Genomic DNA, 15,337 nt, shown 5'->3' on the forward strand with positions numbered 1-15,337 from the left:
TAACACCCCAGCAGGTTAGGCTCTGGCTAACTAGTTTCCCCTGAGGATGGGTCTTGTTAAGAACAGAGTGCTCTGGCATACTTTAAAATGGTTCCTTTTCCCCTCCCCCTGCTGGAAGCATGAAGGGATTTTTCTCCAATATTAACTCTGGGAACCTGATCGAGCTCCTGGAGGTAAATCTCACAATATTGATTGGGTCCCCCTGGAGTTTTTAATTTTCAGAATTGTCCACACTGAGCCTCCAGCAATTCATCAATTATAGTTTAGGTTTTCCTGCCCCAGCACTGGTTCCTATGGTGGTTTCTGCTCATGTGTCTCTGCTCTCAGAAGCCATGACTCCCTGTATTCACCTGTCTCTCCAATCTTGGGGTCTGCAGTCTGCCCTGTGTCCTCACCTCTCTTACAGATCCAAGAAGAGTTGTTGATTTTTCAGTCTGTTTATCTTTTTTACTTGTTTTTTAGGATGGAGTGGCAGCTTTCAAGCTCCTTACATGTGGAACCGAAAACAGGGAGATCAGTTTTTGCCAAAGTTCTCTCTCAGTTGGATGAAACTCATTCTCATTCCACAAAAACTCCTGATCAGTACCCAATTCCCTAGGTTTTTTCATCTTTAAAACTATTTTTTATAGCTGTGATAGTTGAAGAACTAGCTTGGCTACATAAAAATTCTTGATTCACCTTTCTTCCCTTGAGTTTCATTAAAAAATGCTGTTCCAGAAGTCTCTTCAATAAATGGTGTTGGGAAAACTGGACAGCCACATGCAAAAGAATGAAAGTGGACCATGTGCTATCGCCATTCACAAAAATTAACTCAAAATGGATCAAAGACCTGAAGGTGAGACCTGAAACTATAAAACTCATAGAAGAAAATATAGGCAACACACTATTTGACATTGGGTTTAAAGGAATCTTTTCGGATGACATGCCTACCCAGACTAGGGAAACTAAAGAAAAAATAAACAAGTGGGACTTTATCAGACTAAAGAGCTTTTATAAGACAAATGAAACCAGAATCAAGATGAACAAACAACCAACCAGCTGGGAGAGAATATTTGCAAAACATACATCTGACAAGGGGTTGATCTCCATAATATATAAAGAACTCACACAATTGAACAACAAAAAAACAAACAACCCGATCAAAAAATGGGCAGAGGAAATGAACAGACACTTCTCCAAGGAAGATATACAGATGGCCAATAGGCACATGAAAAGATGCTCAACATCACTAATCATCAGGGAAATGCAAATCAAAACAACACTAAGATACCACCTCACGCCCGTTAGAATGGCTATAATCACCAAGACAAAAAACAACAAATGTTGGAGAGGATGTGGAGAAACAGGAACCCTCATACACAGCTGGTGGGAATGCAAATTGGTGCAGCCTCTATGGAAAACGGTATGGAGATTCCTCAAAGAATTAAAAATAGAGATGCCCTATGATCCAGCCATCCCACTACTGGGAATCTATCCAACGCACCTGAAATCAACAATCCAAAGAGGCTTATGCACCCCTATGTTCATTGCAGCATTATTCACCATAGCCAAGAAGTGGAAGCAACCTAAGTGTCCCTCGACTGACGATTGGATTAAGAAAATGTGGTATATATATACAATGGAATACTACTCAGCCATAAAAAAAGACAAAATCGTCCCATTTGCAACAACATGGATGGGCCTGGAGCATATTATGTTAAGTGAAATAAGCCAGAAAGAGAAAGACAAACACTGTATGATCTCACTCATATGTGGAATATAAACCAACACATGGACAGAGAAAACTGGACTGTGGTTACCCGGGAAGTGGGGGTGGGGGGTGGGCACAAGGGGTGAAGGGAGTCATATATGGGGTGATGGACAAACAAAAATGTACAACCCAAAATTTCACAATGTTAGAAACCATTAAAATATCAATAAAAAAAAAAAAAAATGCTGTTCCAGGGCCGGCCCCATAGCTTAGTGGTTAAGTGCGTGCGCTCCACTGCTGGTGGCCCGGGTCCGGATCCCGGACGTGCACCGACACACTGCTTCTCCAGCCATGCTGAGGCTGCGTCCCACATACAGCAACTAGAAGCATATGCAGCTGTGACATACAACTATCTACTGGAGCTTTGGGGGAAAAAATAAATAAATAAAATTAAAAAAACAAAAAAAGTGATTTAAAAAAAAAAATAATGCTGTTCCATTATTGCCTTGCTTTAAATGTTGTTTTTGAGAAGTCTGATGCCAGTCTAATTCTCTTACTTCTGTAAGAAGTTGATCATTTTGCTTTGAAACCTGGAGGAATTTTTCTTTAGCTTTAAAAGCTAATCGTTTTAAGAGGATATATCTCAGAGTTGATTGTTCGGGGTCAATTTCCCAAGGTACTCTGTAGGCCCTTTCAATATACAGATTCAGGTTTTCTTTTATTGGACTATAGCTATAAATGTTTGTTCTACCCTTTGTTTTGTTTTTCTCTTTCAGAGACTCCAATTATATGTATGTTACTTCTTTGCCTGTCTACTATTTTAATTATTTTCTCTCTCACCCTTTTTACTTATATCTCTAGCTTATTTTCATTCTCTTGGTTGTTTTCTTGTCTTTCTTCTATACTCCTTACTTTTTCCTATCATTCTTCTATACTAATTATTAAAATTTCATTTGAGTTTATTCTCCCTTGGGCACCACGTAATTCAGTCTTCATTTCTGAGATGAATTTGTCTTTTTTTTTCCCCATTTCTATTTTTACTTTTGAATTTTTGATTCAATGTGATTTTACACATATTCAAAAGCTTGTTGGGGCCGGCCCCGTGGCTTGGCGGTTAGGTGTGCGCACTCCGCTGCTGGCAGCCTGGGTTCGGATCCCAGGCGAGCATTGACGTACCACTTTCTCCGGCCATGCTGAGGCCGCGTCCCACATATAGCAACTAGAAGGATGTGCAGCTGTGACATACAGCTATCTACTGGGGCTTTGGGGGGAAAATAAATAAAATAAAATCATAAAAAAAAAAAAAAGCTTGTTTGAGGATATTTACTTCAGTTTGTAATGTAATTTTTGCTTCATGTTTTTTGGGGGAGGGAAGGGAAGGAATACTCATCAGCTGTTTTAATCTTCAGTTGCTGTTTTCTTTATCCTTTAGTAGCTTTGCATGTATTTAATATATTTTAGTTTCTTTAGCTCATGGATTTGGAGTGATTTACAAGATTTATAATTTAAGGGCATTCTGTTCTGTCAGTGTAGCAATGTGAAGATTATTTTAATTTTCGGCAGAAGAGTTGGGTGTATTCTGATGTTTTGGTTCTATTTTGTCTTGGAGGACCTTAAATTTTCACCAGTTGCTTCATTTCCCCTGCACCAATGTTCAAATAATGCCTCTTCTCTCTTTTTAATGTTATTTTCTCCCCCAGAAGTGATGCCATCCTGAATAGCTTGCACTTTTAAGTCCCTTTCCTGTAGTTGGTGCTCTGATCTACCAGGACTTTTTAAAAAATAATTTTACCATTTAGAGATTAAGTAGCATTCCATTTAAAGACAAGAAAGAAAGAAAATATATTACCCCTCTTCTTAGAAGTTGAGAATATTATAAAATAGTTTTAATAAAAGTAAAAAATACCTTTATCTGAAGGATAATTGTGTGAAAATTCTTATCATCATCAAATACTGCTGATAAGCTTGGACCAAATCCACAAGTTTTTTCTTCAAGTTTGTTGTTAATGTAAGGGCTGGTGAAAGCATCAAAATATGTGTCAGGCACGAGGTTAGGAACTGATAATACAGTGTTTTGAAAATGATTAATTGCACCCGAAATACCATCCTGTTAGAGAGAAAAGCATAAATGTAAATACAAAGACATATATGGTTATATTTATGAATATTTTTGAATTTTCTGAAATGCTAAATAAATAAGAAGAACTCATTCAACCATGCCAGATACTGTGTTGATTCTGAGTATATGACAAATCAGAAGATACAGCCCCTGTCTTCAGGAAATATATTTTCTAGTTGAGAGAGAGGCAGATAAAAAATTGCAACATATATGATGAGTTCTATATTTGAAGTATGAACAAAACACACAAAGGTCATAAGGAAGCGAGGGCACAGTATGCCTGAGCTAATCAGGGAAGGTTAAAACGAGGGTTAAAAGTTTACATTCTTTGAGCAGTAATTTTCATTCTAGGATCTATCCTAGATCCTAACAGAAAAAAATAGATATGTAAACACAGATTCGTGTGCAAGAACACTGACTGCAGCACTACTTATAATAAAAACTAATTAGAGAAATACCTAAGTGTTAAAAAACAGGAGTATGGTTAAGTTATGGTATATTTAAACAATGGAAAATTAGGCACCCCTTCAAAACGGTATCTCCAAAGATTGATTGGTGACATGGAAAAATGTCAGCTTATGATATGATGTTAAGTTAAAAAAAAAGAGAGCAGGATAAAACTAGTGTATAATATTCCATTTTTAAAATGTATATATAAAATCTCATGGTAAGTTAGGTATGTTGGTATATCAGTATGTACTAAAACATGATTGGAAAACACATATAAAAATGTTAAAAGGTTAAAAAATGTTAAAGGGTTATTTCTATCTGGCACATGGGATTACAGATGATTTTAATAATCTTTTTCTGTGTTTTTCAAACTCTCTTCAATGAGCATGAATTAATTTTTAATTTATAATAAATACAACATCTAATTGGAGAAAATGAGATAAAGAAAAGGTACTTCTTGAAATAAGTCCTAAAAGATGAGCAGGAGCTTGTCAAGTGTACGCGATAGGAGTGCAGCCCTGTAAGTCATTGTGTGAGAGGTCCGAGGGGGCCACCAGGTTGGGCGCTGTCATTCATTCAGGTGCTGCAGCATGAATGCCAGTGGAGAAACAGGACATGATGCAGTCGGCCCCCTCACGACAGGCCTTGTGCGTGATACTGGGGTCCTCAAGCCCAGCGCTCCCCAAATTGTGACCATGGACAACTCGGAGGCTAAAACAGTCCCAATGTCAGATAAATTGGGGAAGAAACCTTGGGTTAAACAAAGTTAAACGGGATTCTTCTCTGGATCTGCTAAACAGCCTTTTTCATATTTGTAAGTATGCAAATGTATATCACAATGCCTTTTCTCCTAGAACATCTCACAGAGCATCCTTTGAAAAAATGCTGCTATAGGCAGTGGAGAAATTTTAATTTTAAGTGACATGATCAGATTTGCCTATGAAACAATCTCGCTGTCAGCAATGTAGAAAAGGGATTAGAAGGAAAACAGGCAGGCAGATCTGAACAAGCCATTACAGCAGGCCAGGTGAGAGATGATGAGATTCCCATCGAGAGGAGGTGCAATTAAGTGTCAACACACAGGACTCAGTCACTTGATCTCAAAGAGGTAAGGGAGAATCTAGGATGAGAACTCCCAGATTGCTGGGTTGGGCATCTGGAGAGTGCCTTGCACTGAGATGGAGATATGGAGGAGAAGCAAGTTTTGGAAGAAGTTGATGAGTTCAATTTTTTTGCTGAATTGGAGTTAATCATGGAGATTTCCAGATGGCTCTGAGCCTGGAGCTTAGAAGAAAAGTACTGAATGGAAATATATATCTACAAATCACCATTCTAGAAGTAGTAGTTAAGAAACTGGGCACAGACACAAGTACCCAGAAAGAAAATACAGCATGTGAAGAGGAGGGAGCCCTTCAGGATCACAACAATCAAAGATCAGACAAAAAAGAGGCTCTGAGAAAGAGGACTGAAAAGGAAAAAACATTGATACAAGAGTAAAACCAAAAGAAATTAAACCAAAGGTGGAAGCACTAAATAGAGTCAAAAGTAACAGGAGGTCTGTCAAACACAACAGGAAAGAAAGGAATTGAAAACTGTCTATGGATCAAGTATTAGGAAACCATAGGTAACGCAAGCAAGAACAATGTAAGATGTCTTACACTGACTTGGGTATATAATTTTCCTTTAGACTAAGTTCTATACGTGTATGTATGTTTGAAACAACTAAAAAGGATGTGTGTGAAGACTGATGACCAAAATAATTGTGAGAAAAATTAGAAAATTCATGAGTGATAGTCCTGTTTATACTGCTGTTGGCTAATTTGGGGTTACACAAAGTAAAATCTTATGCATGGTGTGAACACATACATGAACATGCTGATTACACCCAGTGCTCAGCCTATAACTTCACGTGTAGGAATTAAAAATACCCGTGTCCAGAGAAAGGTCCTACAATAGGAAATAGGGAGGGTGTCGAAGTTTTCAAGGCATGTCATTTGGGGTAAAGGAGAACAGCCAGCTGTTTGCTGGAGGGAGCCTCCTCGTGTCATCTGCTGTACTGGGCATCTGCCTTCCATGTGAAGGACATGAGTCTTCTGGCCAGGAAGGGACACAAGAGCCCAGTGCCTCTCTATGTGGGGGCTCCTGAGTGAGGCTCCAACCACTGGGACCTCAGCAGTCTGCTTGTCCTTGTAAATATCCTAAAATAGCATATCTGATAAGTTACAGAATCATAGACTGCTGGAACTGGAAGCAACCTTAGATCTCATCTGCCTTGTCATCTTACACATGCATAAACTGAACCCCAGAGAGGTAAGTGGCTTTCCCAAGGTCAGATAGCTCATTAATTATAAAGCCAAGACTAGAGTCTAGAGGTCACGATTGCTAGTATTTTTACGCCACAGTATACCAGCTAACAACAGAAAATCTAGGCTCTGATTGGTTTACTAATATATGCATGTACACAACTGCGGAAGTCAGAATTCTAAGATGGCCCCCAAGATTCCCCTGGTGTACATGCCCTGTATAATGCCCTCCTCTTGAGTATGGGGGGGAACCTGTGAATAAGATGGGATTCCACTCCCATGATTAGGTTACATTATACGGAAAGTTGAAGAAATGTTGCATATATAATTAAGGTCCTAAATCAGTTGGCTTTGAGTTAATCAAAAAGGTGGTTATCCTGGGTAGATCTGACTGAATGAAGTGAAAGCCCTTAAAAGAGGGACTGAGCCCTTCCCATAGGAGATTCTCCCACTGATCTTAAAGAAGCAAATACACATATTGTAAACTGCTTATACAGCTGGCCACATGGCAAGGAAATATAGGTGGTTTCTAGGATCTAAGGGTGGTCCCTAGCTGACATCCCTCAAGAAAATAGGGACTTCAGTCCTATAGCTGCTTAGAGATGAATTTTTCCAACAACGTGGGGGAACTTGGAAGTAGATCCTTCTCCAGTCAAGCCTCTGAGGAGAGCTCAGCTCAGTTGATACCTAAAAGGCAGCCTGGAGAGACCCCAAGGCAAAGGATGAGCTAAGCAGCACCCAGACTCCTGACCCACAGAAACCGCGAGATAATAAATGGTTGTTGTTTGCACATGGATAAGGAGAACAGAATAGGGGTTACCAGAGGGGAAGGGGGTGTGGGGGAGGGCAAAAGGGGTAAAAGGACACATATGCATAGCGATGGATAAAATCTAGATGATTGGGGGTGAGCACAATGCAGTCTATACAGAAACTGATAAATAATAATGTACACCTGAAATTACACAATGTTATAAGCCAATATGACCTCAATAAAATAATTGAATTAAAAAAATAAAATGGTGGTTTTAAGCTACAAAATTTGTGTTAATTTGTTACATAGCAACAGATAACCAAAACAACAAAATTCTCTCTGATGTAGCATACTGAAAAAGACCTCAAAACAGGTATTTACACAGGAATTTCTTGGACTCTTATTAGAGAGACTCCTATAGTCAATTCTCAATTTTGTATAGAATATGTTCACTTTATGGTGTACCTTACCAAGCCCCTAATGTGTCTCAAAGAAAATGTGTTAAACTTTCAGATACTTTTTATGTATATGTAATGCTGTGCACAGAACAATACTTTCTCTTTTTTTTATAACCATTTTGGAGAAGTGACAACAGCAATCCTGCCAATCATTTGACAGTAGAACAGTTGCTTCATTTTCCAAACAGGTATTTATACATGGATGCTATATGAAGAAACACATACCAGAAAGTCTTCCAAAGAAGGCTCAAAGAGTAGTGACTGGACTGTCAAAATCAGCTCCGTGAGAAACAAGGGGATGAGAGAGTCATCTTCTTCCTGCTTTTCCACCACGGGGGCCCCCTGAAATGAGCACATTTGCAGGATTATAAAGATGTAAGTACCAAGGTGCAAATAAAAAACCTCTGTATTGCAAGAGGCAATACAATTTCATAATCTTGGCATGTCTTTCCAAGAATATTACCACAGAAATTAAAAAATAAAGGCAAAAATTGAAAGACTACACAACAATGTAAAATTTCTCTCCTCGTAAAAACACTATCAACCAAGTGGAAAGGCAAACAACAAACTGGAAAATATATCAGTAATGTATATGGCAGATAGAAGGCTGATAATACATAAATAAAAATATACTGGATATACTCAATAGAGATATATACTAATAATATAACAATTGAATAATATAATAATTGATACTTAAATAGAAATATACTATAATAGAAATGTACTTAAATAGAAAAATGGGTAAAGGGCATAATCTGACATTTCTTAAAAGGACTATACACATGATCAATTAACTTCCTCCTCCTCCTCCTCACCATAGTTTATTCAGTAACAACATTTATTGAGTATTTACTGCATGCCAGGCAGTGCTAAGTATTCATGTAATTCCCACACCAACCATATTAAGCAGGTATCATTATTACTCCCAGGAGAAAATAGGATTTGGAGAAGGTAAGACATTTCATCCAGGACACACTGATTAGTAAGCAGCAGACCAGAACTCACACTTAGGTCTTTCAGATCACCAGAGGCGGTCTATACTCTTATGTCTGCACTGGGGTGGCAATCAAAGTAACATAACATTTCAAAGCAGTGATATACCACTTTACATCCATCAGATTGACAAAGATTAAAATAATTGATAATATCTAGTGTGCATGTGAGTAAATGCTCATTCTCAAACATTGCTTGGAAGGTTGTAAATTGACATAAAACTTTCTGGAAAGTTATGCCTCAATATCAAAAGCTTTAACAGGCGAGCATATTTCTGACCCAACAATTCCACATCTAGAAATTTCTCCTAAGGGGAAAAATCAGAGATGCGTGAAAAACGTATAGACAAGGATATTCTTTGCAGCATTATTTGGAATAGTAGGAAAATGATCAATAATAGAAAATTATTTATAAGATGTATAGTGCATTTGTATGTGAGAATATTATATGGAAAAATACATAATGACTTGGGAAATTTTTCACAGTACATTGCTAAGTGGAAGGAGCAGGTGATAAAGCAGTCAGGAAAGTATGATACCTTTTTCCCTTTGGAAATAGTTATCTTTGGATAGCAGATGATGCTTTTCTTTGTATATTTCTGTGTTCTTCAAGTTTTCTGTGCTTATCATATATAACTTTTAATAATTAGATGTTACTTTTAAAATGTGATAGAATTTGGAAAAAGGAGGAATTGAGAACAGGGGAGGAGAGAGAAAGTAATGAAAAGGAGTATACGACTAAAATTCAACTTTTTGAGAAAAGGGAAACTATGGCAAAGAGCCTCAGGCCTTGAAACTGTATAGTTGGGTTTTCCAGGGAGGAAGTGGAGAAGTGGAAGTAGGAAGCTTGATGAAACCAGGTAAGCATGTTCTGCTATGTTTTTAGGTATCTGGCATGAAGCTGTTATCCAGGATGGAGCTGGGGAAAGCTTACTGGGAAACGTGGATATGAGTTCATATGATTTCTCTCTTAGCTATGCCAGAATTAGAATGCACAGTCAAATTTGAACTTCATCTCAAACATCTCAAATTACTCTGTCTCTCTAAGATCAACATCCTCCCAAGAGGTTACCCATTCAAAGCACAAAGCTTTGCTTCCATGATTTGCTTCTTCTCACCTCTAAACCATTGTTTATCTCTTTCATTTATACTACCTTCCCTGCTTCTCTCTGCCAGTTCACGTCCATGATGACTCCCAACCGGTAAGTTTCTTGGGGGCAAAGATCCTGACTATGCTTTTCATCACTATATACCCAACACCCAGCAGAGGGATTGGTACATAGTAGATACTTAAGAAATATTTGTCAAATGAACACATAAGTAACCTTTAGCAAATTCCTACGAGAGAGACAGCAATATTCAGCACAGTGGATATTTTCTCTACAGCTAGATACTTGTTGACATGCTGATTTTCATTCTGCCATTTTATATGTGTATGGTAGGCTCTGATTATACTGTGAAATCCTCTAAGCGTTTCTCCTGTTTTTCTAATACACAGAAAACAGCATAATTCATAGTGCTTAGTAAGCACTCCTCAGTAAATGCTAACCAATGAATTTTCTTAATTTTGTCTATATATACCTTTTTATCAGTGACTTCAGGCTTCTCTTCAGTAATCCATTTCTGAATGACATCTGCTGAAGGTGTTCGTTTTAGCTTGTCAGTGAGATAATTCAAAAGAGAGTTAACAGAATTTACTGTGAGGACGTGCATTGTGTTCTCGATTAGATAGTCATTTAGACGGATAAAGCTTGAAAAGAAAAAAAATACAGCTTCAGTTTTCTATATTCACTACATATTTTTGAAAGTGACTCTAAAGCTAGTATTTAAATTTTAAAATATCATAATTTCTCTTTGAATTTCCATTCATATTACAATAACAGAGATTTACCATCCAGAAGAGTTGTTCTTAGACATTTTTCATTTTAAAACAAAAGTATATTCAAATACATAGCCTCAATTTAGCTAGGTGTTCTAACTATTCAATACGATATTTAATGTGCAATACAGTTGTTATGGAAAAAGTGTCTAGCTCATCTAGCCAAAAGGGCTGTAAGATTTTTTTAAGATGCTTTAAAGAAGAAATCAGTAAATAGACAACATCTGTAACCTACATTCTAATGGTAAAAGTGTGAAGTCTTTGCTATTGAATAAATGTTATTTGACAGCAATTGCTAAACCAGCTAAACCAAATTGCTAAACAGCAATTTGCTAAATTTGCAAAGATGCAAATTTTATGTTTCTTTACTTGAGTGCTTAGAGTGCAGACTGAGTCAGCGAGGTATTTAGAATAATTTTTTATTCTGCTTAAGCTGAGACCAAGGGGCCTCTAGTACCTGTAGGCCTATGACAGTGGCCTCAGGGACGGCTTCATTGACTTCTGTTGTGACCCAGACATTATTATCATACTATCTCATATATAAACTGGTACACAGTTAAGATTTATTAAATAGACAGCTATAAAAGTTGGACTAAGTCAATGAGCGCTGAGTAACAATAATCAGTGTTTTATAGCACCTCATACAACTTTTCAGATAATGTTTGGTGATTTTGTTTGCAAGAATTATTAGCAGTGATGAGGTTTTAGAATGATGTGAAAGCTGAACTCTGGAACAATGTCAGGATCCAGTTGGGTAAGTAGGTGGCAGAGCTAATCCTACTGAGGGAGAGTCCCCCGGAGAGACCCTGGATGAAAGACATTCCTCCCCAGTCCCCCAGGTGCAAAATCTGCCTTAGGGAGAGGGCGGAACTGTGTGTGGCAATGCAGCCACCTGCAGTTCTCTAGCCACCAAACAGATGGAGCAGGCCCTCCAGGTCCACTTGAGGAGGCCCACAAATCTCTGTGTGCCTGACTTCCTACCCCAGCCTGCTCCATGCTCCAGGCCGGGCTAGCAGGACACAAAGCCTTAGTGACCAAAGAGGGGCTCAGCCTTGGATATGCCCTCCACTCTCTACCAGCTTGCCATTCCCAGTGGCTGCTTTGCTGGGTGGCAGTTGAAGGAGTGGTTTCTGGGGCATGCATTCAAGTTACCATATCCTTCAAATCCCTCATCACTATTAGTGAATCATGTGATGGGGCCTTTAATTTTTAACGAAACTTGAGAAAGATGGATACTGTAATTTTTCTTGAAAGAAAGAATAATCATTTACCATGTCAGCCTCATGCAATGATGCCTTTTGCTGGCCTGTTCTGTGTACGTCATTTTCTCAGGGTTTGTGTAAGCAGGCAACTCAACGAAACTTCCACTATCTGGCATTTTACAAGAAGCTAAGAACAACAGAAGACACAACAATAACAATTTTTGTGTAAAAATTCCATTGCTTTCAATATGGATTAAAAGACAAGTAAGATGCAAAAACAACAAAATGCTTTGGTTCAAGAGATATTTCAAACTCCAGAAAATAGTCCAGTTATCCAAAAGAATTCCACATCAAAGAATTTCAACTCAGCAAAAAACTGTAGACAGTTTATTAACATTCCCTTTAACAGGATTGGATCTCTGTACCACGTTACCTCTTTCCCAGGAACGCCTTTACCCACCTTTTCCACCTGCATTTTAGTTATCTTTTAGAGTCCATGCCAGCTGGGGCCAATTCTGAGATCCATCCAGTCCCTTAATTTTAACAAACCTATTGTCCATACTAGCAGATTGGATGTACCTTTGAGCAGAGAGGCCCTGAGTCCACTGTAAAATGCTTGTGAAATAAAGGTTCTGTCACCAGTTTAGAAATACTATACACAAGCATGGGCAATGCAAGGAAAATGCAGTATTTACTGTTTTTCCCTCTCTGCAATACACATTGAATTTATAACCTACCGAGCAAAAGTTTAGAAGAATCAAAAAGTAGGATAATTAAAAAGTAGAATAAAAAGAGTTAACATTTTAGAAAGCCACCATTTCTGATCTGTTGGAGTTCTTTCCCCTTCTTACTCTCAGTAGGCTCAAATATACAGTCATCTGGAATAAATCCTGCAGCACGCAGAGCAACTCGACAAGCCTTCCTGACCACAACTTTTGCCTCATTTCGAAACTCTTCTAGGCGCTCTGTCACCTAGACATTGATGAATATGTATAATTAGTGGTACCCAAGTAGCAATAATAGGAACAAATCTTGAAATTTATAGACAAAATTCTTTACCTCTTCTAGTCGTACGACTTGTGCAGCCTTAAATTCTTGCAGGGTGTACGTGTGACATTTTTCAATATAACAAAGTCCCACGAAACTCAATTGATAGCACAATTCATTGACTTTAAGAAGAGCTGGTCGCAGATACTGAATGAAAATAGGAATTTATCATTATTTAGTTAAAAAAAACTCTGTCTTTTAAAAGTATAAAAATATTTGGAAAGCAAGAATGGTTATTAAGAAAAATAAATAGCTCTATATGCTAACTTTATCTACAACTACAAAGCACATACATTAAACAGGGACACTTCCGAAATTTTGTTCTAAAAATATTCTTTGAATTATCAGATTTAATTTGTCTGAATTCCTTTCTTTTCACTTTGAAAACATGTCTTTTAGCTATGAGATTGAGAGCAAGTAACAGAGGACTGGGCAATATCTTAAATTTCACTAGGTTTGGCTACCGGCTACTAAAAAATTTTGTGTGTTACCTTAAGGACTTTACAGTGTCCAGTCATCATGATATTGGAGGGGCCCATCTATTCATCTAAGAGGCTATGACACAGAACAAAGACAAATTTAACTTTAAATTTTCCGTGGGTAACAAATTGCTGAAGAGAAAATTCAGTCACTATAAAGAATGTGCAATGTGGGTTGGGAGAATGAGTGGAAGTATTTGTGAAATTATGCTACATAATATTAACTTAATCTTTCTCTATGTGACCATTCTAAGTCAGAGTTCTAGGCTGTTGGCTTTGAAGGCACATGTTCTAAGAATGTTCCAAGGCCATTCACCCTCACCTCTCCTAATCAAATCAAAGGAGGAGCAGTTACATTACACAAAAAAAGTTAACATTAATTTATTTGTATGTGACACTGGTTTCTATGTTATATATAACACACTATTAGACTCCTTTCTAGGAATTTCCAAAACAAGACAAACAACAGTTATCCATACCAATATGAAACAGTGCTTTAATTATTTATTCTAAGTACAAATAAAGGGAAGTTATAATTAGTAGAGTCCTAAATGAAGAGCATTTTGTGAGAAAACATCTAGGAAGTCTATAGTTCTTAGGAGTCATCTCATGGGGGAATTTGTAAGATAAAAAAGAAGCAAAAGTTTAGAGGCTAAGTCTATGAATTGAAATAAGATACTAAATAAAGTTATATGAGTACAAGAGTAGGGATGAGAATGCAATCAAAATGGCACAGTGAACGTAAGGAAGTCTGGAGTACTCTGGAGAAAGTCCTTGAACCAAAAATACAAGTTCTAGGGGCCAGCCCGGTGGCATAGCAGTTAAGTGCACGCGCTTCGCTGAGGCGGCCCGAGGGTTCACAGGTTCAGAGCCCGGGTGCGCACCGACACACCCCTTGTCAGGCCATGCTGTGGTGGTGTCCCATATAAAGGAGAGGAAGATGGGCACGGATGTTAGCCCAGGGCCGGTCTTCCTTGGCAAAAAGAGGAGGATTGGCATGGATGTTAGCTCAGGGCTGATCTTCCTCACAAAACAAAACAACAACAACAAAAATACAAGTTCTACTCAGTAAGGGGACAAATGGCAAGGATCCAGGTGGAGAGCAAAACTGATATCGATGGTCTGCCAAAGTGAGAGTTTCACAGTGGGAATTTTTTGGAAGAATAAAAATACAATCCAAGAAATTCCTTTGGCTTAACCTAAACATCTGGCTGTCAGCATAAATGACAGATGTGAAAGCTGTTGTGAATATAAGAGAGACTGGAAGCAGTTCACTCCCCTGCCCACATTGTTGTTTCTACCTTTAGCAAATCTCAGATGGAAGCTGGGTTAGGTGATTCATTCTTGGGTTGGTATATCAATAGTGTCCATTGAAGGTGATACGGATTAAGCATTATTTTAAGTTATTAGCAGGACTGTAAGAGAAGGAAGAACTTGTCCCCTTCATGATGAGTTTCCATATGTAAAAAATTGAGGTATCAATAATTTTTGTCTGCCCAGGAGACTTTCCCTGACCTACCACCAATTCTTCTGATGATAAAAATCTCTCTTTATTTTGGGAAACTCATTACCATGTGGTTTTGATAAGGCTGACCCCTCACTTTCCCAATCAGAGGAATGAGGAATAGGCACATATCCAGGCCTGCTTATCAGAGCACTCCTGGCTGTGCAGGGATTGGTTCAGGATTGGACATGTGGCCAAGCTGAGCCAATCAGTGATCTTTCCAGCATCTCCAGCAAGAAGGACTCTCTTTTCATTAAAAGAGGCAGCTGTAACTAGTGCTGCAGGTGGTGCTCATGACAAGAGCCCAAGTGAGAATGAAACAGACACAGAGAAAAATAGAACTGAAAGATGGAGAGAAAGAGGAAAAATCAAAGATGATGAGACATCATTGGAACTTCTGAATTCAGCCATGCATAAAGATATTTTCACCCCTTGAGCTTCCTTATTATATGAGTTTTGC

The 15,337-nt window shown here is 38.2% G+C and overlaps 1 protein-coding gene across 1 annotated transcript in view; it reads right to left on the reverse strand.

Moving 5' to 3' along the window:
- The window catches only part of DNAH6 (dynein axonemal heavy chain 6), a 261,696-nt gene that overhangs the window by 205,645 nt on the left and 40,714 nt on the right, over positions 1-15,337 (reverse strand). The window contains exons 6-11 of the mRNA XM_058550814.1: positions 12,907-13,041; positions 12,699-12,819; positions 11,917-12,034; positions 10,348-10,516; positions 7,997-8,113; positions 3,597-3,797 (exon numbers count right to left, since the gene is read on the reverse strand). Of these exons, the coding sequence (XP_058406797.1) occupies positions 3,597-3,797; positions 7,997-8,113; positions 10,348-10,516; positions 11,917-12,034; positions 12,699-12,819; positions 12,907-13,041 (861 nt within the window). The remainder of the gene's footprint in view (positions 1-3,596; positions 3,798-7,996; positions 8,114-10,347; positions 10,517-11,916; positions 12,035-12,698; positions 12,820-12,906; positions 13,042-15,337) is intronic.

This window comes from Diceros bicornis, chromosome 12 (genome assembly GCF_020826845.1).
Source record: "Diceros bicornis minor isolate mBicDic1 chromosome 12, mDicBic1.mat.cur, whole genome shotgun sequence".
Taxonomy (NCBI): domain Eukaryota; kingdom Metazoa; phylum Chordata; class Mammalia; order Perissodactyla; family Rhinocerotidae; genus Diceros; species Diceros bicornis.